Here is a 26,022-nt window from a genome sequence, read left to right on the forward strand (position 1 = left end):
TCTTCACAAAGCCAATATGCGAGGAGGCGTGGTATCTAATGAATAATGATGAGATAGCACCTGAGATAACAAAGGACTCGCATTAATGAGCTGCATAATGAATGAGCTGCAGGTAGGCCTATGTGACAGAGAGCAACAGAACAAAGGATCTATATTCTCTGCCACAAGAATTTATGATTTATTAAACTATAATTTATGATTTATTACACCAATTGTTTTAAATAACCTTATGTGATCTCATTTGGCTTTGGATCAAAAAATCAGACAGAAAATATATTTTACAATATTCTGCATAATTATTAAAGCTCGAGTTGCATTGCATTATATATATAATCTATTATGAAAACACCCAACATGGTATAAATAACACAGATAAGCCATATATTGTTGCAATTGTGTGTTTATTATCTTCAAACTTGTCTATCTGCATGTTAGTCTAACATTGTTAGAGCGATTTCTGGAAGCTGTTTATGTCAATGTCACATGGTGATACCTGACATATATATATCATATATATGTCAGGTATATATATATCATGCATGATATATATCATGCAGATATATATCATGCATGAAGAAGATATCTTCTTCAGTGCGCCCTCGTGCACAATGTGTTTGAGCTGATGTGTGTGTGGGCGTCGCCTCAGTATTTGAATCTCAATAGAGCGCATGCTTCGTGGCCGTGGTCGCATTAGTCTATAATGAGCCGCTCAGGAATAACTAACATCGATCTGCTTTCAAACGGATTACATAAACACAGAATATTTGTTTTTGATTTGGTTTACAGTGTTTAAAACCTGACATTTCAGCGTTTCTTTAGACTTATGGCTCATGTTTGTCAGACAAGTATTCAATAAGATAGAGGTCATTTTCTGAAGACTATCTGAATGAACGTCTTTGACAGAGAGGCTGCAGATTGCGCATCATGTTTGATTTCTTTATTTTGCAAAAAGCACAACCATTTGTTTTTATTGTGACTGTAGTAAAAAAAATAGAATTTAACAGATTATAATGATGTATGACACTTGCCTGAATGATAAAAAACGACTCTTTGGCACTGATAAGAAAAAAAGCAAGCCAATCACCCCGGCGTGATTGCCGACTCGAGAGGGTTAAAGGTCAGGTTCTTTGCCTCATCTGACTCGGTTCGAAGGGAGCCGCAGACAACCCTTCCAGAACCACTGCTAGATCCCAAGTTGGGACTCTGGACTAAGTCGCAGTCCTCATCCTCCGAGCTCCATGGAGGAAACATACAACCAAATGGTGCTTACCCCGAGGCCCATCACCTACAGACGAGTGGAAAGCTGCAATGGAAGCCACGTACACCTTAAGTGTGGATGGGGTAAGACCGGCGGAGAAACCATCTTGGACGAACTCCAGCACTGAAGCCACTGGGCAATTGACTGGGTCCACCTAACGCTCTCTACACCAAGTGGAAAACACATTCCACTTCATGCTGTACTATCTCCTCGTGGAAGGAGCCCTGGAGCTGAGTAAGGTCTCAACTACACATGCCGATAGGCCCGCCTCTAGGTACCAGGCCCCCTCAGGGGCCAGACCCAAAGGTTCCACAGCTCTGGCCAGGGGTGAAATATTGTGCCCCCTGCCTGAGACGGGAGGCCTGCTAGCAGTGCTACGATGTTCGAGAACCATACCTGGGTCGGCCAGCAGGTTGCTATTAAAAGTAGGCTGATCACTTCTTGGCAGACCCGCTCCAAGACTCCCGGGAGCAGAGTGAACGGGGGAAATGCATAGACGCAGCAGCCACGTCTGCACTTGAGAGAAAACCACAGAGGGCAGTGGGATGTCTCTCGAGACGCGAACAGATCCACTTCCACTGGGCCGAACCTCTCGCACATGGCTTTCACCACCTCTGGGTAAAGTCGCTACTCCCCAGGCCTCAGCCCCTGCCTTGACAGGACGTCTGTTCCCTGATTTTGGTCCCCGGGGACATATATCGCTCAACAGTCTCCCTTGGGACCACAGGAGGATCTGGTGTGCCAGTCTGCATAGAGGGCTGACCACTGCGACCTCAGAGCCCCTTGATGAATTAGATATGAGACATGGTGGCCGCGGAGGTCCGGGAAAAAGCTCCTCAGAGCTTTGTAGACAACCAGCATTTTAAGGCAATTTATGTGCCAAGAAGGCCAAGGACGACATCTCAATGCCGAACTGCCACTACTCGCGACTGGGCCGATATGAGCCAGTGGTCGATGTAGTTCAGTACACGGATGCCTCTGAGACTCAGTTGGAGCCAGAGCTGCATCCATGCACTTGGTGAACATGCAAGGGGGAAAAGCCAGGCCAAACTAAAGAACCTGATAATGGTATGCTTCACCCCCCGAAAACAAACCTCAGGAACTTCCTGAAGGATGGATACATGGAAGTATCGTGACAAACCAGTCCTCAAACTGGATCTGACTTACGATGGTTGGAATTGTGAGCATCTCAAATCTGAATCTCCTCAGAGAACGATTCAAGTACCTCAGATCTAAAATTGGATGCAACCCCCCCCCCCATCTTTCTTGGGAACTATGAAGTACCGGCTGTAGAACCCGTACTCCTTGTCTGGCGGAGGAACACTTTCTATGGCCTCCTTTACCAACTAAGAGTGAACTTCCTGTTCCCTTACCCGAACCTGCTCTGGGACCACTGCAGTCCAGACCAACCAGTTGAACTTGAGGAGAGGGTAATATAAGATATATTCGGAAGGCATAACCATGCACCGAGATAATCTGCTAAGGGAACCAGCCTCTCGAGGTTGGCCTCGGGTGTCAACCGAGCCTCGTTCCCGACCCCCTGAAGCGGCTGACCGGCAGGGAGCAGTCGTAGACGTACTTTTAAAAAAAATACCCCATTCCTTATGGCCGTTCAAAGAAACCACCAAAATTAGCTAAAACGGCTAAAGCTAGCTAAGTAAACTAGTAGAGAATGAATTCTGCTGCTGCTACAGGGATACGTTTGGGATGAGGAATCAACAGAAATATACTTGTTTGAAGACTGGCGTGGTCCTTTCAGTTAATTACCATTACAATATCCATATTAGGCCTACCGTTCTTTTCCCAAAATGCTGGGGCAGACCTGTCACATACCACAGACAATGATGAGCAGCTTCGAAGTCCGTTGGTAACCGTTGGTTACCGTTTGTTGGCTGTTCCAAACTCATTCAAATTACTAAGATCATAAGTGTGCCATGATGCTAAATATCCAGCATGTTTTTCATAATTTTGAGAGTAGCGTAAAATTCTATTGAGGTTCTGAGCTTGTTGATCGCCAACTAGTAGTGAAATCATCACAGATCCATTGATTTTGATTGGATTTTTATAAATTTTTCTGTGGAATGAGTATACTATTTGGTGAAAAGAATGGCATATTGACTGATGTCATAACTTGGGGGAATAGTTGATTGCCAATAAAGTAAAGATTGAAATATTAGAAAAAAAGTGAGAAAACGCCTATTTCTTGCATTAAATTGATGCAAAATCATGTAGAAATGTGTTTTAAGAGTTATTTTTTCAGTGGATGTTGTCAGCACATGTGTTCTGTGTATCTGGAATGCATTTATTGACAGCCTACCCAACCCACTGAGGATTTGAGGAAAAAAGTCATTTTTCACATTTTTCTGATAAAAATAAAGGGTGCATACATGAAAATGGCCACAATTTTTTTTCGCGATATTTCCGGCAGAGCAGACCCTCCAATTATTGGTTCTTAGGGTCAAAGTTAACAGAAAAAACACAAATAAAAAGTATGGCAGACCATGTCAGGTTCAACCCATTTTATTGAGCTTTTGAGACTTTGGCTCCCCGACTACTTTGATCACAGAAATAAATTACATTTTTACATATTCACATAGAAAACAGCTTTTTTAAATTGTAATAATATTTCACTATATTCACTATGTAGTTTTCAAATAAATGCAGCTTTGGTGAACAGAATATTTTTCTTAAAAAACATTAAACTTGAGCATTTTTATAAAATGTTGCTAACCTTACAAATGCACTGGAATTGTGTAGAAGCTTGTTTCCGCCTTGGAATAAAAAATAAAAAAGGTAATTGCACGTTTTTATTCAATTCTGACTTCATTTCCCGCAATTGCAATTCTGAATTGCATGTTATAATGTCAGAATTGCGTGTTATAAAGTCAGAATTGCGAGATATAAAGTCAAAATTGCATGTTATAAAGTCAGAATTGCAAGATGTTAATTCAGAATTACGTGTTATAAAGTCAGAATTGCGAGATATAAAGTCAAAATTGCAAGATATTAAGTCAGAATTACGTGTTATAAAGTCAGAATTGCGAGATATAAAGTCAAAATTGCATGTTATAAAGTCAGAATTACAAGATGTTAAGTCAGAATTATATGTTATAAAGTCAGAATTACGAGATATAAAGTCAGAATTGCATGTTACAAAGTCAGAATTGCAAGATATTAAGTCAAAATTGCATGTTATAAAGTCAGAATTGCAAGATGTTAAGTAAGAATTATATGTTATAAAGTCAGAATTGCGAGATATAAAGTCCGAATTGCATGTTACAAAGTCAGAATTGCAAGATATTAAGTCAAAATTGCATGTTATAAAGTCAGAATTGCAAGATGTTAATTCAGAATTACGTGTAGAAGCTTGTTTCCGCCTTGGAATAAAAAATAAAAAAGGTAATTGCAAGTTTTTATTCAATTCTGACTTAATTTCCCGCAATTGCAATTCTGAATTGCATGTTATAAAGTCAGAATTGGGTGTTATAAAGTCAGAATTGCGAGATATAAAGTCAAAATTGCATGTTATAAAGTCAGAATTGCAAGATGTTAAGTCAGAATTACGTGTTATAAAGTCAGAATTTCAAGATATTTAGTCAAAATTGCGAGATATAAAGTCAAAATTGCAAGATATTAAGTCAGAATTGCGTGTTATAAAGTCAGAATTGCGAGATATAAAGTCAGAATTGCAAGATGTTAATTCAGAATTACGTGTTATAAAGTCAGAATTGCGAGATATAAAGTCAAAATTGCATGTTATAAAGTCAGAATTGCAAGATGTTAATTCAGAATTACGTGTTATAAAGTCAGAATTGCGAGATATAAAGTCAAAATTGCAAGATATTAAGTCAGAATTACGTGTTATAAAGTCAGAATTGCGAGATATAAAGTCAAAATTGCATGTTATAAAGTCAGAATTACAAGATGTTAAGTCAGAATTATATGTTATAAAGTCAGAATTGCGAGATATAAAGTCAGAATTGCATGTTACAAAGTCAGAATTGCAAGATATTAATACAAAATTGCATGTTATAAAGTCAGAATTGCAAGATGTTAAGTAAGAATTATATGTTATAAAGTCAGAATTGCGAGATATAAAGTCAGAATTGCATGTTACAAAGTCAGAATTGCAAGATATTAAGTCAAAATTGCATGTTATAAAGTCAGAATTGCAAGATGTTAAGTAAGAATTATATGTTATAAAGTCAGAATTGCGAGATATAAAGTCAGAATTGCATGTTACAAAGTCAGAATTGCAAGATATTAAGTCAAAATTGCATGTTATAAAGTCAGAATTGCAAGATGTTAATTCAGAATTACGTGTAGAAGCTTGTTTCCGCCTTGGAATAAAAAATAAAAAAGGTAATTGCAAGTTTTTATTCAATTCTGACTTAATTTCCCGCAATTGCAATTCTGAATTGCATGTTATAAAGTCAGAATTGGGTGTTATAAAGTCAGAATTGCGAGATATAAAGTCAAAATTGCATGTTATAAAGTCAGAATTGCAAGATGTTAAGTCAGAATTACGTGTTATAAAGTCAGAATTTCAAGATATTTAGTCAAAATTGCGAGATATAAAGTCAAAATTGCAAGATATTAAGTCAGAATTACGTGTTATAAAGTCAGAATTGCGAGATATAAAGTCAGAATTGCAAGATGTTAATTCAGAATTACGTGTTATAAAGTCAGAATTGCGAGATATAAAGTCAAAATTGCATGTTATAAAGTCAGAATTGCAAGATGTTAATTCAGAATTACGTGTTATAAAGTCAGAATTGCGAGATATAAAGTCAAAATTGCAAGATATTAAGTCAGAATTACGTGTTATAAAGTCAGAATTGCGAGATATAAAGTCAAAATTGCATGTTATAAAGTCAGAATTACAAGATGTTAAGTCAGAATTATATGTTATAAAGTCAGAATTGCGAGATATAAAGTCAGAATTGCATGTTACAAAGTCAGAATTGCAAGATATTAAGTCAAAATTGCATGTTATAAAGTCAGAATTGCAAGATGTTAAGTAAGAATTATATGTTATAAAGTCAGAATTGCGAGATATAAAGTCAGAATTGCATGTTACAAAGTCAGAATTGCAAGATATTAAGTCAAAATTGCATGTTATAAAGTCAGAATTGCAAGATGTTAATTCAGAATTACGTGTAGAAGCTTGTTTCCGCCTTGGAATAAAAAATAAAAAAGGTAATTGCAAGTTTTTATTCAATTCTGACTTAATTTCCCGCAATTGCAATTCTGAATTGCATGTTATAAAGTCAGAATTGGGTGTTATAAAGTCAGAATTGCGAGATATAAAGTCAAAATTGCATGTTATAAAGTCAGAATTGCAAGATGTTAAGTCAGAATTACGTGTTATAAAGTCAGAATTTCAAGATATTTAGTCAAAATTGCGAGATATAAAGTCAAAATTGCAAGATATTAAGTCAGAATTACGTGTTATAAAGTCAGAATTGCGAGATATAAAGTCAGAATTGCAAGATGTTAATTCAGAATTACGTGTTATAAAGTCAGAATTGCGAGATATAAAGTCAAAATTGCATGTTATAAAGTCAGAATTGCAAGATGTTAATTCAGAATTACATGTTATAAAGTCAGAATTGCGAGATATAAAGTCAAAATTGCATGTTATAAAGTCAGAATTACAAGATGTTAAGTCAGAATTATATGTTATAAAGTCAGAATTGCGAGATATAAAGTCAGAATTGCATGTTACAAAGTCAGAATTGCAAGATATTAAGTCAAAATTGCATGTTATAAAGTCAGAATTGCAAGATGTTAAGTAAGAATTACGTGTAGAAGCTTGTTTCCGCCTTGGAATAAAAAATAAAAAAGGTAATTGCAAGTTTTTATTCAATTCTGACTTAATTTCCCGCAATTGCAATTCTGAATTGCATGTTATAAAGTCAGAATTGGGTGTTATAAAGTCAGAATTGCGAGATATAAAGTCAAAATTGCATGTTATAAAGTCAGAATTGCAAGATGTTAAGTCAGAATTACGTGTTATAAAGTCAGAATTTCAAGATATTTAGTCAAAATTGCGAGATATAAAGTCTGAATTATGAGGAAAAGAGTCCGAATTGTGACATAAAACTCACCATTATCTTTAAAAAATTTGGATTCCGTGGCGGAAACAAGCTTCCATAGATTTGTGGAATTCTGTATAGGATATTTTAGATATTTTGAGCTGATTTGGTGTCTGATATAATTGTGTTACTTCTAACATCAGTCATTTAATGGTGTTTTTTCTCCTCTGCAGTGTCCATTGATGGCGTAGAGTGGCACGACGTGAAGTTTTTCCAGCTGGCCGCGCAGTGGCCGACTCACGTTAAACACTTCCCTGTAGGAATCTTCGGCTACAGCAAGGCTGTGTGACCTGATGGTGCCATTCCGGAACCTTCTCCCGCACAAGGGGAATTCACGAATGGGGGATCAAAGACAAATGGATTTTCCTGTGGAAATGGTCAATTTGAAAGCCTGTGTCCTTGACAGAAATGTTGTTAGTGATGTTACTTGTCATTTTTGTTGCTTTGGCAGTGAAAGGAACATTGGTGTGTTTGAAACAAACGCTGTCTTTTATGTTCAGATAAGCAGCACATGTTGTGGTAGGAATCGTACCGGCACGTACGGCAGCTTCAGTTTGCACTTTGTTGGGTTATAGTTTGATATTATTTCTGTGAAATTATCCGTGTTGATAATTGTTCTATGTACAATATTATAGGGTGGGATTTATGAAGTGAGCTTGATTGAAATTGTATTCATGAAGTTTGTTTGTGTGGAGTTTGTTAATGGCGTGTTTATATTTACAAGTGGGAGGTGTTAAAGGAATAGTTCGGCCAAAAATTCAAGTTCTTGTTGAACAGTCACATGAGAGGTTTGTGTGAGGAACAGATCTACGTAGCTCTTAAATGTCCATTTTGATGTCTTTGGGTTGAACTGTTCCTTTAAAGGACAAGTGGGAGGGGTTTGAGTGCAAGTGGGAGGGGCTACATAACAGGCGGGAGGAGTTACGTTGCTGTTTGTTGAATGGTTTTAGCATAGCTGTGAATTCTAAAGGGCACATCCTTTAAATTTAGTACACTTTTATGTTAAGAAAAGTGAGTTTGGTTGTATTTAATACAGTACTTTATAATTTCATTACCTGGAGGAATATCAGAGGCATGTTTAGGGGGAAGGGAACACATGTGGACGAATGTGGTGCTTTGTTTTTTTTGGCATGAAGAGGGCAGCTTGTGTGGGTTTCATCTAAAGGGAGATCTTAAAATGCTTTTAAAAGCCCTTTAAATAGTTATATTCCCCCTCTGTGTGGGGCTATGAGCAGATATTTTCACTTTTTACTCTTTTTACATTTCTATCTGCCATCTCTGATCATTCACAGTGAGCTTGTTACCACTACTTTGAGTGTTTTTGGAAAGCTGTCTTTGTGTGTTGAATACAGGGTCCAGTTACTGCCAGCTAATAAGGGCTCTTACTGACAGATTGTTGGGATGACAAAATTTAGGCCATCCGCTTCTAACTTCTTTGGTGGATCTGTTTATGTTCAGTCACTCTTCAAAAGTCCCTTTACAAAAATTGCCCATTTGTAAATATTGGGAGAGTGATTGCAGCTTTACCTGTGTGTGTGTGTGTGTGTGTGTGTGTGTGTGTGTGTGTGTGTGGTGTGTGTGTGTGTGTGTGTGTGTGTGTGTGTGTGTGTGTGTGTGTGTGTGTGTGTGTGTGTGTGTGTGTGTGTGTGTGTGTGTGTGTGTGTGTGTGTGTGTGTGTGTGTGTGTGTGTGTGTGTGTGTGTGTGTGTGTGTGTGTGTGTGTGTGTGTGTGTTTTCAGTATTAATTTCAGGGGGAGTTTGCTCTTACGGCTTGTGGCGTTATTTTACAGCCAAGTGCAGCTGCGATATAGTTACATTGTGCATAAAATAGAAGTTTTTCATGTCTTTCATGAGTAAAACTGTTCTTTTCATTGTATGTTTTAGCCTACTTTTGTACTGGTTTTGTTTTTTGAGATGGGCTTCTGGGGTTTGGTCAACGATTTTAGGCCTCTGGTTGTTTTTAAGCACTACTTTTAGGGCAACATGAGAGTTTTTTTTCTTTTTTAATCTGTAAAACTGAGAGAAAACACTAATATTTGATCTGTCTGTTTTAATTAAAACTGCAGACATTTGCACAAAGCTTATTTTTAAGTTTGACAGTATTGATTCTGAATGAACCACTGAGGAAAGCTTCTCTTCTCTGTAACGCATGTACATAAACGTACAGTATACTGCCATTTCATATCCTTTATACTGGTTTGAATTGTCATACAAATACTAAAATGATTTTAAACATGGCTGCATTGTGATTTTTTTTAACATTTACTATTAGTATTTGTTTTTCTATTTCCCTTTTTAAAGGAGTTGGACTCTTTTATAGACTTTTTTTGTTTGGTTTTGTTGCAGACATTAACATGTAAATGAAAATAAGAAAGTGGACCAGTGTGTTCTGGTTGTTGAGTGTACAGAAAAAAACTTTTTTTCAGTATTTGATAAATACTTACTGGAGGATTGTGCAAATAAATGACAAATAATAAAAATATGTTTGTGTTTTATTATGTCTATGGTAGTAGTCATCTGAGACGAGACGATCGTTAAATGATCTAAATGGTAAAGTCATCTTACCTGATCCTTTTATATTCAAATGTGATGTTATATTAACAAATTTCGGGAGGAGCACATTCAGATAATTAAACACAAGTCAAGCAGATTTACCTACTTTCATTGACAGTTTTTTAGCATCCCTGCACCACCCCATCTCCACACTTTGATTTAATAAACTCTTATTAGACGTCAACACAATCCATAATACAATGCAGTCTAGTTCTAGACTATCTCTATCACGGGGGGGAGACTCTGGGTTCGGGCCAAAATTCCGAGCCTGGAGCCCTCCCCAGGACAGCACGCCAAATATGCATAATCTTTACTCTATTTAATTTGATGTAAGTGTGAACTCGTGAAATCTTATTAATGGTAGAAAATCATTATATTAATACATTATTGAGCCTTTGGTAAGTATTATGTTACGAACGCATGGGAAAACTGGGTAAACTGAAAATGAGCAAACAGAAGGTGAACACAATGAAAACAAAGTCAAAACAGAACAAAAAAATAAATAAATAAATATATATATATATATATATATATATATATATATATAAATATATATATATATATATATATATATATATATATTAGAAAACTATTATGAGTACAGCCTTTATCCAATTTAAGTGAACACCATTCAGATGAGTCTTCACAAAAACACAGATCCAAAAAATAAAAGAATTAGGGACAGAAAATGGGCATGATTTTTTTTAAAAGATTAATATTTTGTCTTAAAATGTAATGCTATCTTTTAATTACATTCATGTTTAATTTAATATTTGATAAACCTACCTAGTAATCATTTATCATCTTGTATTGTATCGTGTTCTGCCAGCAGATGGCATTAAAACCAAAGTCAACTGTGATATTGTCGTCCTTCATAATAAACATTGTTACGGCGAGAGTAGGCTATTATTATTTTCAGGAATATTTAAATACTTTTCGCTCTATAAGTTCGAATGCCGAAATTAATAATGCTAAATGAGTAATAAATATAGGCTAGTATAATAATCTAAATCATCTATAAATCTCATTTAGCATAGGTTTCTAATAAAGAATTACAGCCACATGTGTGTAATTCCAGCTCAGTGCTGACATTATCAGACAATTTGCCTTTGAAGTAAATTATCTGAATTTCTCCTCTCAAGGCCGAACTTATGAATATTGATTATGTTACGTTTGACGTTGCTTGGTAATCCTCATGGAATGTCCACTCATATTATCTCATTAATATCCATTACCAAATCGCCATAATCAAAGTGCTACCCACTTGCTGCCTTTCAGCCAATCGGGTAGGGCCGTCGCGTTACATTATTAATATTGATGAGCCAAGCCTTCGCCATAGTATGATTGGTTGAGCGCAGCCGCAGAAAGTGCGCAGTGCCGGTCCAGTGTTCGATGATCCCGACCTCTCCTAGTCCGGTTCTGGATACGTGATGTATTTTCTCTTAGTCTGGCCTTGATTTAATACATCAGTTGCGGTGAACGGAGCAGTGATCGTTGCAGGTATGTTTTGATATGCTAATGAGCATCAGAGAGTGTCTTTGTAATAATAGACATGTCGATTTGTATAATGTTAATAATCTGAGGTAAGGTTTACATTTAAATGAGTGTGTGTTATGTAAGAAACGGGTGTAAGGTTAGGGGTTTGTTTTGGTCGCATTTTGACCTCTTTCTGTGTTAATATTAGTAATATCGAGTGTGTGTGGTTGTGTTTGGGTTGGGTTTTTTTTCGGACAGTGTCATCATAAACTCGGATTATTGTACAGTGACCTTTGAACTGACTCATGCATCAGCAAATCAGCAGGACAACACCCCATATACAGCGCATATAAACACCTGGTATTACAGTAGATCAAATGCCTACTTTAACTAAACTCAACATATACTTTAGTCAAAACACCTAGTCCTGTACAGTAGATGTAATGTTTACTGTCTCTGACAACACCCTAAACACGCAATGGCTATTATATCATCATGCAAACACATCATTTTCTGCTGCTTGTATTGTTTTGTTGTGTACTTATTACAATACTTCATCATGTGGTAACATCTATATTAGTTAGTTTTATATAGACATTTTCAAATATATGACTACAGGTTACACAGTTTGTAAGATTAGGATTTAAACTACAATATAAACCAAGATTTTCAGTTTCTTTTGTGCTCTCTTGTGTCTAACATCCCCCGCCGGCACATTTATACATCAGGAGGTTTGGAGCATTTCGAGCATGTAGACGCGGCCACTCCTCACTTCAGCAAACAGTTCGTGTCAATAATGCAGTCTAGATAAGAGCCACCATCACATTACCACATAACATGCTCAAATGTAATGTAATGGCAGTGCTGAATCTGGCAAAGTTTACCGTCTGGTTGATCTGATGATGTTTTAACATGGTTTTTACATTTTCTGAAGAAAATATGAGTAGTGGCTGCTAGGGTGTTCTATTAAAAAGAGTTTTTTAGCTCTTCTACCAGGTGAAAAGGTAATTTCACATACACCAGTCAGGCATAACAATATTGTGTTGGTCCCCATTTTGCTGCCAAAACAGCCCTGACCTGTCGAGGCATAGACTCCGCTAGACCCCTGAAGGTGTGCTGTGGTATCTGGCACCAAGATGTTAGCAGCAGATCCATTAAGTCCTGTAAGTTGCGAGGTGGGGCCTCCATGGATCGGACTTGTTTGTTCAGCACATCCCACAGATTCTCAGGGGCCAAGATGCTTTAGAGGCCAACTCAACACCTCAAACTCGTTGTGCTCCTCAAACCATTCCTGAACCATTTTTGCTTTGTGTCAGGGTGCATTATCCTGCTGAAAGAGGTCACAGCCACCAGGGAATACTGTTTCCATGAAAGGCTGTACATGGTCTGCAACAATGCTTAGGTAGGTGGTACGTGTCAAAGTAACATTCACATGGATGACATCCTGGTGCCATGTGTTCCTCAGGTAAGCAACGCACACGCACCCGGCCATCCACATGATTGTAAAAGAAAACGTAATTTTTCAGTCCAGGCCACCTTCTTCCATTGTTCCGTGGTCCAGTTCTGATGCTCATGTGCCCACTGTTGGCGCTTCCAGTGGTGGACAGGGGTCAGCATGGGCACCCTGACTGGTCTGTGGCTGTGCAGCCCCATACGCAACAAACTGCAGTACTGTGAATTCTGACACTTTTCTATCAGAACCAGCATTAACTTCTTGAGCAATTTGAGCTACAGTAGCTCGTCTGTTTGATCGGACCACATGGGCCAGCCTTCACTCCCCACCCTTGGCCGCCCATGACCCTATCGCCGGTTCACCACTGTTCCTTCTTTGGACCACTTTTGTTAGACACTGACCACTGCAGACCGGGAACACCCCACAAGAGCTGCAGTTTTGGAGATACTCTGACCCAGTCATCTAGCCATCACAATTTGTCCCTAGTCAAACTCGCTCAAATCCTTACTCTTGCCCATGTTCCCTGCTTCTAACTCATTAACTTTGAGGACAAAATGTTCACTTGCTGCCTAATATATCCCACCCACTAACAGGTGCCTTGTTGAAGAGATAATCAGTGTTGTTCACTTTGTCAGGGTTGGTGAAGGGAAAGGAGCGAGGACTCAAGGATGCAGAGGATAATGGGCTTTTAATGATAATAACAAAAAACAAGACAAAACAAACTACCCCAAGGGGGAAAAACAGACTTGACTAGGCTTTGCTTGACTTGGCTTGACTTGACGGGAGCAGTAAAACATGAGGTACATTTGACGACGATTCCGCCCTGGACTGCAAACACAAGGAGATTAAATAGGGAACAAACAAAAGAGGGTAACGAAGGAAGACAGGTGGGGCAAATTAACCAAAAATCAGGAAACAAGGTGGGCGGGGTTAGACAATAGACACGAGCACATGGGCTCGTGTGCTCATGTGCTCACACCAAACATGACATGAACATGCAGCTAATGAGAACTCATCAGCTGCATGTTCACACAAAACATGACAACATGACGTAGCACGTAGCCAGTGAAAAACACCACCCACGTGCTACACAACATAAGACAAAACATAACATGAAAGCACACGGCCGATGTAAACATGAACCGTGTGCTACACAGACAGAAGAGCACACGCTCACGTGACAAGACAGAGTGACAAAACAAACACGCGGAGCATGAATGTCCGAATCCCAACACAAAACTGAAACCCAAACTAGACCGAAGTGCTGGGATCCGAACACCACGCCCGCACACAAAACACAAGGACAGAAGAGCACGCAGCTCGAGCATGCTCAAAGCTGCGCGCTCACACAAGACAAGACAAACAATACAGGAGTGTCAGGGCTCTGTCACAAAACCATGAATAAACTAGACAGAAGTGACAGAACCCTGACACACTTCACCTGTCAGTGGTCATAATGTTATCCCTGATCGGTGTATAAGTAATGGCACTGTACACAATTTAATCATTTTAAATCACAAAATTTGAGCAATATTACCAATCACAATTAGCAAATGTCTCTAATAATAAACAAGACTGACATACCCATCAAACACTCTGATTAAGTTAGCTGAGTGATTAACAGATTAAAAAAAAAAACATTTTTTAAATATGAAAAATAAAAGGATTCCTCTCTGGAGAAGCGTTCAGTCTTTCAGACACGCCCTAAGTGCACCTGCGCCATGCACCTCAGACCATGCGCTCAGATCGTTAAAATAGGGCCCTTTGGGTCAAGGTTGAAAGATTTCTTAAAACATTGTATCTTTTTATGACAAGGAAAGGTTATTTCAGCTTGTAAAATGCCATTTGGTGTGACTCCCTTAAAAATGTAATGATGAATTGAAAATAAGATCCGTACATTTAGGTTCGAGTTGTAAGGAATTTAATCTGTTTTTGAAAATTGTATTAAAGTCTTTTAAAACCATATAAAACCAACATGTTTTTTCATGGTGGCCACTCTTTGTCAGTGACCCAGATGCGTTTCAAGCTTTCACGTAAGGACTTGCCTGCAATATGCATTAGAGGCCATAAATCACATGTCAGTTCAATAGTTCCAGACTGTTATTGAATTCAGAACACTGAGACATTTAGGAAACAAACCCGTCCCCATTGACTAAACCGATATTTAGATGAGGCTTAGATGAATCTTAAAGCGGACTGTACTTTCTCAAGAAACTAAATACTGAACATTATACTAGCTGCTTTTGAATCAGCTTTCAGCAACTAGGGAATCAAAGCATTGATTGAAATCTTTATTCGTTGTAGTAATAGTCAAACAAGACATGGAGCAGTTTCAGGACTGAATCTCCATGTGGACATAATGGTAGTGACAGAAGATTCTCCATAAGCTTTTGGTGATGGGTTATTCTTGAACGTCTTTTCTTTTCGACAGGATTCAGTATATGTCAAAAGCGTATGAGTTTATCCTAATCTTTGTGAAGTTGAATCTCCCGAAAACATGTCCAGGCCATATTTCACGCCAGAAGAAAAAGGAAAAAAGGATAATATTTTGGGTAAAGTAAATCTGGTAACACTTACAATAATGTCCCATTAGTTAATGCATAAAATACATTAACTAACAATTAGCAATACATTTATTACAGTATTTATTAACCTTTGTTAACATTATTAATGTCCATGCCTGCCTGCAGACATACTTGTATTGTCCAGATTTCGTCACTGACTCAAATTTGTGTTCTATTTCTGTTTCTATTTCTGTTGCCATGGATATTAGAGAGGGTTGACCGGTTAGTTCAGGAAAGGCTGGAATACACTACATCTACAAAACATAATACAGGTGCTGTCTTTAGCTGGCTCAAAATGCAGTGGCCACAGTTCTTAAAAGATTATCTCGATATTTTATAGTATTTTCCAATGATATTTGGAGGAAAACGGCACTCTTTGGTCCCTATCATACACCTGGTGCAATGCGGCGCTAGGCAGCACGATGCAAGTGTTTTTTTTGATAGTTTCAGCCCGACGGAGTTATCATTTTCACATCCACCGCTACGTTGTTTAAATAATGGGCGTGCTGGTCTGAAAATTAGGTGTGTTCAGGCGCATTGTTGGTGCGTTGCTATTTTGAGGAACTGAAAACGACTGCGCCATTGACCAACACAAACCTGGTCTAAAGTCAATAGCGCAGTATTTTTTGTGTTATTTAAAGAGCGTGTTAGTAATATACACATATAGGCGGGTGCACAACACGCGTACACTCATATTACATACTTTGGTAACCAGTGTTGGGGAAAGTTACTTTGTAAAGTAATGCATTACAATATTGCGTTACTCCCTTAAAAAGTAACTAATTGAGTTACTTAGTTACTTTTTAAGAAAAGTAATGCGTTACTTTACTTTTGCGTTACTTTTTCTCACCTGGGCTGGGCTTGTTTTTGTTTTTAACAAAAAAGTTATATTTTTGTGCAACGGTAAAGACCTCTTCATACCAAAATTGAAATAATAAGCCCCAGGCTGAGGTAAAAATGCAGATTCCCTCATGAACAGTAGAGGGCGCAGCTCTGGATAATGGTAGAATAGGATGAGGGAGAAAAAAGTTTTACCAATAAAAACAAAAAATCTAGTAATTTTCATCATCAAAGGTCAGCAGCAAGACATTGGTAAATTAAATATAAAGGTAGATTATGCATAAAAATAGTTTTTTATTTAACATTTAATTATTGGAGGTTTGCATAGTATTCTGATTTTGCATTTGACTGATTTTATTCATTTTGAGGAGTACAGAATCTTTATTGTTCAAGTGAGATAAATAAATGCTCACATTTAGTCTAGAACTACAATAACCCTCATGTTCACACACACACCTCTGCACTTATTTTCCTTAACATGGGGACAGGAGAGCTGTCAGTCAAATTAATGTGAAAAAGTAACTTGCGTTACTTTTTTGAAAAAGTAACTCAGATATTTTGTTGTAAATTTGAAAAGTAATGCGTTACTTTACTAGTTACTTGGAAAAAGTAATATTATTACGTAACTCAAGTTACTTGTAATGCGTTACCCCCAACACTGTTGGTAACACTTAAATATTTTTTAAAATATGAAAAATAAAAGCATTCCTCTCTGGAGAAGCGTTCAGTCTTTCTGCTCGCAAATTCCTCCATTTAAATAGCGAATCTGCCATGGTACAAGCGTAACTGGCTTTTAAAGGGAATGGGAGATGAGACTCTGATTGGTTTATTGCACATAAGTCATTAAGAGACTAGGGACAACCATTTTGAACCATGCGCCAACCGTTTTTTCCGTTGTTGAACAAGCAAAAGTGGATTGAAGTGCACCTGCGCCATGAGCTTTAGACCATGCACTTGTTCAGTAAAATAAGGCTCTTTGTGTTATTGCTTAAGTATCACATGATATAAATATAGCCTTAAAGACAAATACTCATACAACAGAGGCTTTTTTACTGCATTTTAATAGAGTACATCATTCAGCGAAAGTGTCCTCTCTTAGAGGCCGTTTACACGAGACGGAAAACTTTTTATGCATTTTGGCCGTTCATTTACACAACAACAGCATTTTGGGGGCCTGAAATCGCAAACTTTTAAAAATGTGTTTCAAAGTCCACGTTTTTGAAAGCAATACCGTTATCGTCTCAATGAAAACTACAGAAACGTGAATCTGTGAAAACGGTAATACATGTGTATCACGTGTTCAGTCTATAGGTGCGTAGTGTTTATTTTCAAAGTGACATCGCCATCTACTGGCCTGGCAGAATAATACAGCCTTTTTAGTTGTTTTCACGGATCCGTGTGAACGGGGATCATTTTGACAACTTTGAATTCTATTTTTGACAAAAAATTATACTTTTATTACATCATTGTCGTGTGAACGTACCAAGGGCCCTGTAATCTCCACGATGCAGAAAACGCGGACGAAATCATGAAATCCAGTCATAAAAATGGAATTTACTGTATAACGCGGAATGTCAATGAATTTTCTCAAATTTTGTTGAATAAACAAAAAGCAGGTCAGTACACTATATAGACGTGTCTGTGAATATTAAACTGTTTAAAAATGTGTATCATAACACATCATAAACACACAGAAACTCAAAGGTCTTCACAACAACCTGTCAAAGTAAAAGTTCAGTTTAACTTGAAGAAAATGTGACAGAAATATATTACTGTTGTACAGTAGAATTTAGCTACGTCTCAATGTAATACTAACACTAATAATAATAATAATAAATTATTATTAAAACTTTATTTTTAAAGGAATAATTACAAATTCAATTCCATGTTTTAATTTGAACAGTAAAGCTCAATTGTGCACCACAATTTGGTAAAAATTTTATGGAATTTAAATAATAATTTAAAAAAAAAACATTTCATAAGGCCCTAAAATGTAATTTTTGTTCAACTTTGTTGTTAAATAAGTTTCATGATTTCAATTATTTAGTAAACATGCACTTACTTTACAATCCTATCTTTTCTGTTTGATAACCCAGTTAGGACCTCATTTAGGATCAAATCTATTACAGAATAACATTTCTTAAGTGCATTTTTTTAGGGAAAGGGTATTATAGAAGCACCCTAGCTTGACAAAAAAAATCCAAAAAACTTTCTTAACTTTAGGATAAGCTCACTGGTGTCCTAAATTTAAGGGTAAATGGTAAGGGTAAAAATCACATTACAATAGCCATGTCTTAGAATGGTGTCACATTTATTGATAATACAAGATGAAGAACAATGGTGATGCCTGATGGTGGAAAGACTTTTGAAGACTCAAGTGATGTGCTGCTCTTTGCTGACTGTAACATGGATCTTCTGTTTATTTAATCAATATTATTGGTTCTGTTTTCCCTGTTCCTCTTCACATGTGTCCCTGTCATTGTAAGTTGACCTAGTTTCCTAGTGTGTGCCAGTTTGTTCCTTTGGTTACTGATTACGTTCACCTATTGTTCATTTAGCTTCCTCATGACCTCTTCTTGTGTATTTAAGCCCTTAGTTCTCCTCAGTGTTTTGTCTTGCGTTAATGTTGTATGTTTGGTTAGTACTTTATCATTCTTGTTACTGTGTGTTATTTTGGATTTGCTATTAAAGACTGAATATTTATTTCTCCATCGTGTTTTAGGGGGCTGAGTGTAACAGACGTAGGCCAGTAAGAGCTGTGCGTGTAAACCTCACTCCCCTGATCGCAAGAGGCTTTCCTTGTTAGTGCACCTGACTCCTGCGGCGGAGACCACTGTTTGAGTCCCGTGGTGGAGCACGGTTTGATTCCCGTTCTGAGCAGGGCGGTTAGGACCACTAACATTTGGCGCCGTGACCCAGATGGGAGTGAGTTTACATGTCATGTTTACAACTGTGACAATGAGCGTTTATCAGGATCAACTAAAAGTATGTGAAGTTCACAACATAGGCTTTTTAAAATATGTTGAAGAGTTTTACACGCCATTCTATTAATGTAGGCACGTCGATTTTACATTTTCACACCCCTAAACATGACGCTGAACAAACCGATCTGATTGGTTGCTTTACATGTCTGTCAGATGGCTTCTTCTGTGGTCCTTGGCCAATGAAAGCCTTAATTGAGTCCAAGCCTTTTGCCGTCAGTCTGAAAGTCTGTCTACTCAAGACCACACACTACAAGACTTTTAAGTCTTTCCGAAAACATCAAACTCATGCAGAAACATGAGTTGCATTGCTGGGAGACGATTGACAAATGAAAACAATGTGTTATAAAAATATTTTTACTGGAAGGAATCATAGTCGTTGGCCATCCATGCCATACATTACGCAATTTTCTGTGAAATCTGTCAACACTAACTGCCCAAAATCTACTGACTAATTATGCCTTTCGGCAAATAGCTTCAACTCTTTTGCCAAATATCTGGGCAAAGGTTGTGTAGTGTATCTCAGCCTTACATTCCCCAAACTGTTCACCTTGATGTTGTAGTTTACAAAGAAAGCCTCAACGGGGGAATTTTTTCCCTAACATCTGTGGCTGGCCTTAGTTCTTCCTTTCTGGTTAATTATTAAAAGAGGACTATCAGAGCAAGGTTTAACTTCTGAGTAAATGATTTTCATTGTGGAAATCAACATTTAAATGTTTTAGTCACATTAACCAATGATATTTGTAATTCTTTTGTATAGTGTGCAATTTCATCAAACTGTTTTGTTAAAGCCTTTTGCTGCATTATAACACGTTTATTCATTGTTATACTTTAATAAATGGTTATTGTAAGACTCTTGTGTTCGGTCAGTGTTGGATGCAAGGCATTATTGATTTAGCGGGATCACATGACCTACTGGAGGCTGAATGAGTGGGTATCACTGTATCACAGCATGAGACTGATGGGATTCAGGGTGAAGTGTAAATGCTTTACACACAGCAGAGTGTAAAGCTTGTTGCTACTATTTTGGAGTGAAGCTTCAAACAGCTGTTTGACAGGAAGAATTTACTGGTTCAGGTGCAGCTGTGGTTTGGTGGTTTCAGAAGAACTGAAAAATGAGTGGTTAATTGGTGGGATCTACATAGAAGATAAATTGGCCCAAATGCCACAATCATGGATTTTGGTTGAATTATGGTAATTGTGATTAATAATTTACAGTTGCCCCTATTTAGCTGTTTTAAAGGTTCCTGATTTTGTTTTGGAGTCTCCTACAATACATATTGTATACATGCATCCAAGGTCAAAAAAACACTTTAATGTTCTCATAATATATATTGCAGAATTGTGATTGGCCTAATCTACTCTGATTGGTCAGATGGTCCAGTCTGTTGAGATTGGTCTACTCTGCTCTGATTGGTCAGATGGTCCAGTCTGTTGTGATTGGTCTACTCAGCTCTGATTGGTCAGATGGCCCAGTCTGTTGAGATTGGTCTACTCTGCTCTGATTGGTCAGATGGTCCAGTCTGTTGTGATTGGTCTACTCTGCTCTGATTGGTCAGATGGTCCAGTCTGTTGTGATTGGTCTATTCTGCTCTGATTGGTCAGATGGTCCAGTCTGTTGTGATTGGTCTACTCAGCTCTGATTGGTCAGATGATCCAGTCTGTTGTGATTGGTCTACTCTGATCTGAATGATCAGATGACCCAGTCTGTTGTAATTGGTCTACTCTGCTCTGAATGGTCAGATGGCCCAGTCTGTTGTGAATGTTTTTCAGCTTACAGTCTGTGTTGCGAACTAAATAATCATTACTATATCTAAATTTCAATTCTGGATCTTTCTCAGCACTTGATACATAGTGTATGAACAGTAATGATGGTGTCAGTTTTCCTGTCAATTCCAGCAAGTACACAGTCTTTGGCAGTGCGTCAGGGGATTTGCTTTTGCAGCTCAGAAAACAAACATGTCGACAACACAAACCAAAGTCTTCCAGTCTCAGCTACAATTACAGTATTTGAGGGCGAGTGAAGACCATAATTCATTACGCAAATTTGTGTTGTGTAGGAAGTAAGACTGGAATTACTGACGACTTTTTTCAGGCAGTTCTGAATTACTTCTTTCTTTTAGGAGACAATAACTCAATTCATCTGCACTTCGATTGTTGACATTTTGCAGACCTTTTACATTCACAAACAGCTCTATTACACACTACATGATAGAAAATATCCATAAAAGCATAATAGGGCCACTTTAATTGTTTCATTTGTACATTTATTTAATTAGCTGTTTAAGATTCCAGAGTGTCTATTTAAACTAAGTGCAAGTGTTGGCAGAGGCTATTTATACTAACTCCGCCCACTGACGAATGATTGGGCCAGACGAAATTACAAAAGATGCTGAATCATCAACAGTAGCAATAGTGTAAGGGTAAGGCACGTGGCAGAAAGTTTTAATCCACCTTTTGCCGATCTCGCTCTACTCCATTTCCCATCACATATCACATCGGAAAATAATTTATTTTCAATAAAAATTAAGAAAATATTCAAAAAGTGGATATAAAGTGTCTAACGTGTATAATAATAAAATGTTTATCTGTTAGGGTTAGAAGTAGGCCTAGGTGTGGGAAGGGCTTTATTGTCCCAAACGAATTGTCCCCATCCATTTAATAATTGTAATAAATATAATCATTTACATTCTATGTTATTATTGTATACCATTTAATGTACAACAATACTGAGATGCAAATAGTATCTGCCACTATTTATCTAACTACTATTTACATTTATTGCAAAGAAAATACTGCTATTTTACATAGAATATATATCTCTATTTTCACTTAGTGTAAATATAATCTATTGCTATTTAAACTTAGTGTCTTATTTATTAGTTTTAGCAATTGTTTTGTTTTAAGTGAAACTAAAGGACAATTTGAAATGTTGCCTAACTGAAATAAAATTAAAAAAATGTATGTTCTATTTTATTTCAGTTAATGTTTATTTTTATATTTATATGTATCGAAAATGTTTTAAGGTTTTAGTTTTAGTTAATAACCGTGATTAAAAGTCCTTGAGAATTACACTCTTTACTTGATTGTATGAATTGGTGCAATTTATGTTTTTTTTTATTATTAATAGTCACACATGTGCTGCATTTCTATAACATTTCTCAATATAGTGCAATTTAATGTGCACAATAAATAATCCTCATGTCATCCTCAAACCCTCTCCTCATCTCCCTGTCTTTTCCTTCAAGGCCTCCTGACTTCCTTTAGAGCATGTCCACCATGGTTTACCCCCATGAGGAGCGACTGGAGAAGCTGACGCAGGAGGAGATCATCTCCAGCACTAAACTGGTGATTCAGGGTCTGGAAGCTCTCAAGAGCGAGCACAACTCCATCCTGCAGAGTCTGCTGGAGACCATCCAGTGCTTAAAGAAAGATGAGGAGGCCAGTTCAGTTCATGAAAAGTCCAACCTCCTGCGCAAGTCTGTGGAGATGATTGAGCTGGGCCTGGGCGAAGCACAGGTGAGGGATCATTTTGCTTCTTACTGTTTGGAACAAACAGGAGTGCACATATAATGCTTAAAATATTGGTGGGCAGCTCACTAAGTGCTTTTAATAATTTAAATGTATAATAAGAGTTATGATGATGTGTTCAGGTGATGATGGCCCTGTCCAGCCACCTGAATGCAGTGGAGTCAGAGAAGCAGAAACTGCGCGCTCAGGTGCGACGGCTTTGTCAGGAGAACCAGTGGCTGAGGGACGAGCTGGCAAACACTCAGCAGAAACTCCAGAAGAGTGAACAGAGTGTGGCACAGCTGGAGGAGGAGAAGAAACATCTGGAGTTCATGAACCAGCTCAAGAAATATGATGATGGCACCTCGCCAGTGGTGAGTCTTACTGTAGAGCGGCATGCTGGTACAAGAAAAATACCATCATGTTGCAAATTACTTTCAACAAAATACTGTTTGTTTTTTTGTAAATGTTGTAGGAAATAAGCTATTTGAATTCAGCAATTTTGTGCAGTTATATCTTAGTAGCTGTCATGTAATTGTGTGTATATATATTTATATGTGACCTGTGCTGGCAAAATGAGTGGGAATGCACACAGGATCATTTCAAGCTACAGCCAAAAAAATGTTGGTCAAATTTGAGGTTTTCACAAAAATGTGTTCATTAATTCCTCGTCTAGCGATCCCAATGCTCCAAATAGCAATTAAACATCTAAAAGTATCTTTATTTGTACGTTTTCTGTGAGGAGTACCTTTCCTTTGTCCCTGAAAAATGCAGATTTTCTCTGCTCACTTCTCAATGACTGGCGCTTCCCCTCAGTTTTTATTGTTTTAAAGCGCAGTATTCCAACTTTGTGAATATTCATAGCGAATTCACGATGGCATGAGTCTGAACCAATGAAAGGTGATTTTCAAACTCATGCTGATGTAAACAAAGCAGTCTTACTCGTGCTGACTGACAGATCCGAAGTAATCCCGATATACACATTTACACAGAATTATAGTATTTCAAAATATCTGTCTTGGTGAGTATTCACGTAAATATTATCTGTTATGTCTTAAAGGAACACTCCACTGTTTTTGAAAATAGGCTCATTTTCCAACTCCCTTGGAGTTAAACAATTGAGTTTTACCATTTTCGAATCCATTCAGCTGATCTCCGGGTCTGGCGGTAGCACTTTTAGCATAGCTTAGCATAGATCATTGAATCTGATTAGACCGTTAGCATCTCATTTAAAAAATGACCAAAGAGTTTCTTTATTTTTCCTATTTATAACTTGACTCTTCTGTAGTTACATCATGTACTAAGACCGACGGAAAATGAAAAGTTGTGATTTTCTAGGCCGATATGGCTAGGAACTATACTCTCATTCCTGCGTAATAATCAAGGAACTTTGCTGCCGTACCGTGGGTACAGCGGCGCAGTGATATTACGCAGCGCTTGAAAATAGGCTAACTACCGTCAAAATAACCAACGTGACAACCTGCTTGCACAGGGAGAGTGCTGGGGACTATTTTCAGGCGCTGCGTAATATTATATGCTAACGGTCTAATCAGATTCAATTATCTATGCTAAGCTATGCTAAAAGGGCTACCGCCAGACCTGGAGATCGGCTGAATAGATTCAAAAACGGTAAAACTCAACTCTTTAACTCTAGGGGAGTTTTCCAAAAAAGAGGAGTGTTCCTTTAAGTGAACGTTTGGTTAACTGTTGGGGAAAAACATCTGATGTGTAACATTATATTAGATCCGTGCGGTACAGTAGGTCTTAATATATAGACTGTCTCATTAATGTTAATCAAACAATTGTGCTATCATGGAGAAAAAAAAGTTGAATATATATTTTTCCTATAGATATTTGGTTTGGACTTGGTGTGTGCCAAATTTGGTGTTATTTTTATATGATTTTAATTTAGAGCCTTCAGAAAAATAGGAATCAGAGGACTAGCTGACAGCAAACACTGAACCAGATATAACTAAATGTTGAGCAAGCATCTCATTGGCTGCAGGATCAGCAGAGGCCAATCAGCTTGTGCCATGCGGTAATGATGTGATTGTATGTAAAGGGCCTATCAACCTGCGCCCTCCAGAGTTTCATGACTGATAAGAAAAGAGTACACACTTTACAGTATAAAGGTTTATGATGCCGGGTTCAACTTGCTTCAATTTTTGGGAAATATTTTTGGTAATTCAATTGGAAATATGTTGAGACGTGTATTCCTTGACGCGTTATGATCTTGTGTTCATTTTTATACATTTATATGTCATTTATTTATACGTAGTTTCATTGCAAGAAACCATGATTAACATTTTAAACAGACTTATAAGTGGAAAAACTGATGCTGTAGCCTGCCTTTTCCTGGGAGATGAGCCATATCCTTCTTCCTGTGTGTAGCCAGAATTGATTTATTTGCCTTGTTATGCTGGATGGAGATGTTACAAAGGAGACACGCCTCGTCGTCACCGTGTGATGAATAACTAAACTGTATTCCCTGGGAAACAGGACGTCCTCTCCTTTACTGCAGACCAATGTTTTTAATTTTTCTCTTTGTGCTGTGGGACATTATCTGTTCAAATGACAGTTGCCTCCGGCTTGCCATTTATATTTCATGAAAAGATGTTTCATGCTGTTACTTCCTGAATTAATGGATCCATTAACATTTAGAGGCTATAAAGACAGTCATCCATGGACAGACTATAGAAATTCACTGTGAAATATACATTATGAGACAGCACAGACTGATTATAAATAATAATTATGCCAAATTGAATATTTAAATGGTTTCAACTGTAACTTTTTTTCCTTGGGTTTTGTTTTAGGAAGAGAAAAATAATGAGACTCCCAAAGATGCCCTGGACGATTTGTTTCCCAATGATGAAGATTACCAGGGTAAGGAAATGACACGAAATAGTCCTTACATTACATTACATTACATGTATTTTATTGATATATTTTGGTATATTTCATTGGTCACATTGACTTTGGCTATCGTTATCGAGACATTAATGCACCACAGGTGTTAATGCTTGTCAGTCACTTGTGGGTACCACATTTGGTACTTGGCACAACCGACACTGTATATCACACTTGGCCATCTCATGGCCTTTTGCAAAGCCTGCACTGTTACAGACGCCATTGGTTCTACTTCCCAACAGTCAATGCAGCGTTGTGTTACCAAAGTGTGGACATGGCATTTTGGACAGGGCTGGTGAAACCATACATTCCATTTTTTCCATATTAACAGTAGCTATGTTTATATCCACCTATTTTTATGCACATGATTTGGGATATCA

General features: G+C 37.5%; 2 protein-coding genes across 7 annotated transcripts in view; both read left to right on the top strand.

Moving 5' to 3' along the window:
- LOC307121133 (phosphofurin acidic cluster sorting protein 2) overlaps nucleotides 1–9,823 on the top strand; it is a 103,542-nt gene extending 93,719 nt beyond the window's left edge. For both annotated transcript variants that reach the window (XM_079808590.1, XM_079808591.1), the window contains one exon: nucleotides 7,530–9,823. In XM_079808590.1, coding sequence (XP_079664716.1) covers nucleotides 7,530–7,645 — 116 coding nt within the window. In that variant the 3' untranslated portion in view covers nucleotides 7,646–9,823. The remainder of the gene's footprint in view (nucleotides 1–7,529) is intronic.
- Nucleotides 9,824–11,240: 1,417 nt separating this feature from the next.
- The window catches only part of klc4 (kinesin light chain 4), a 55,758-nt gene continuing 40,976 nt past the window's right edge, over nucleotides 11,241–26,022 (top strand). For 2 of the 5 annotated variants that reach the window (XM_079807906.1, XM_079807907.1), the window contains exons 1-4: nucleotides 11,259–11,408; nucleotides 22,471–22,741; nucleotides 22,876–23,106; nucleotides 25,549–25,618. In XM_079807906.1, coding sequence (XP_079664032.1) covers nucleotides 22,493–22,741; nucleotides 22,876–23,106; nucleotides 25,549–25,618 — 550 coding nt within the window. In that variant the 5' untranslated portion in view covers nucleotides 11,259–11,408; nucleotides 22,471–22,492. Of the gene's footprint in view, nucleotides 11,409–22,470; nucleotides 22,742–22,875; nucleotides 23,107–25,548; nucleotides 25,619–26,022 lie in introns of all 5 variants that reach the window. The other 3 variants (XM_079807905.1, XR_013815856.1, XM_079807904.1) reach the window with 3 other exon arrangements.

Source organism: Gobio gobio (assembly GCF_949357685.1).
Source record: "Gobio gobio genome assembly, chromosome: 24".
NCBI classification, from domain to species: domain Eukaryota; kingdom Metazoa; phylum Chordata; class Actinopteri; order Cypriniformes; family Gobionidae; genus Gobio; species Gobio gobio.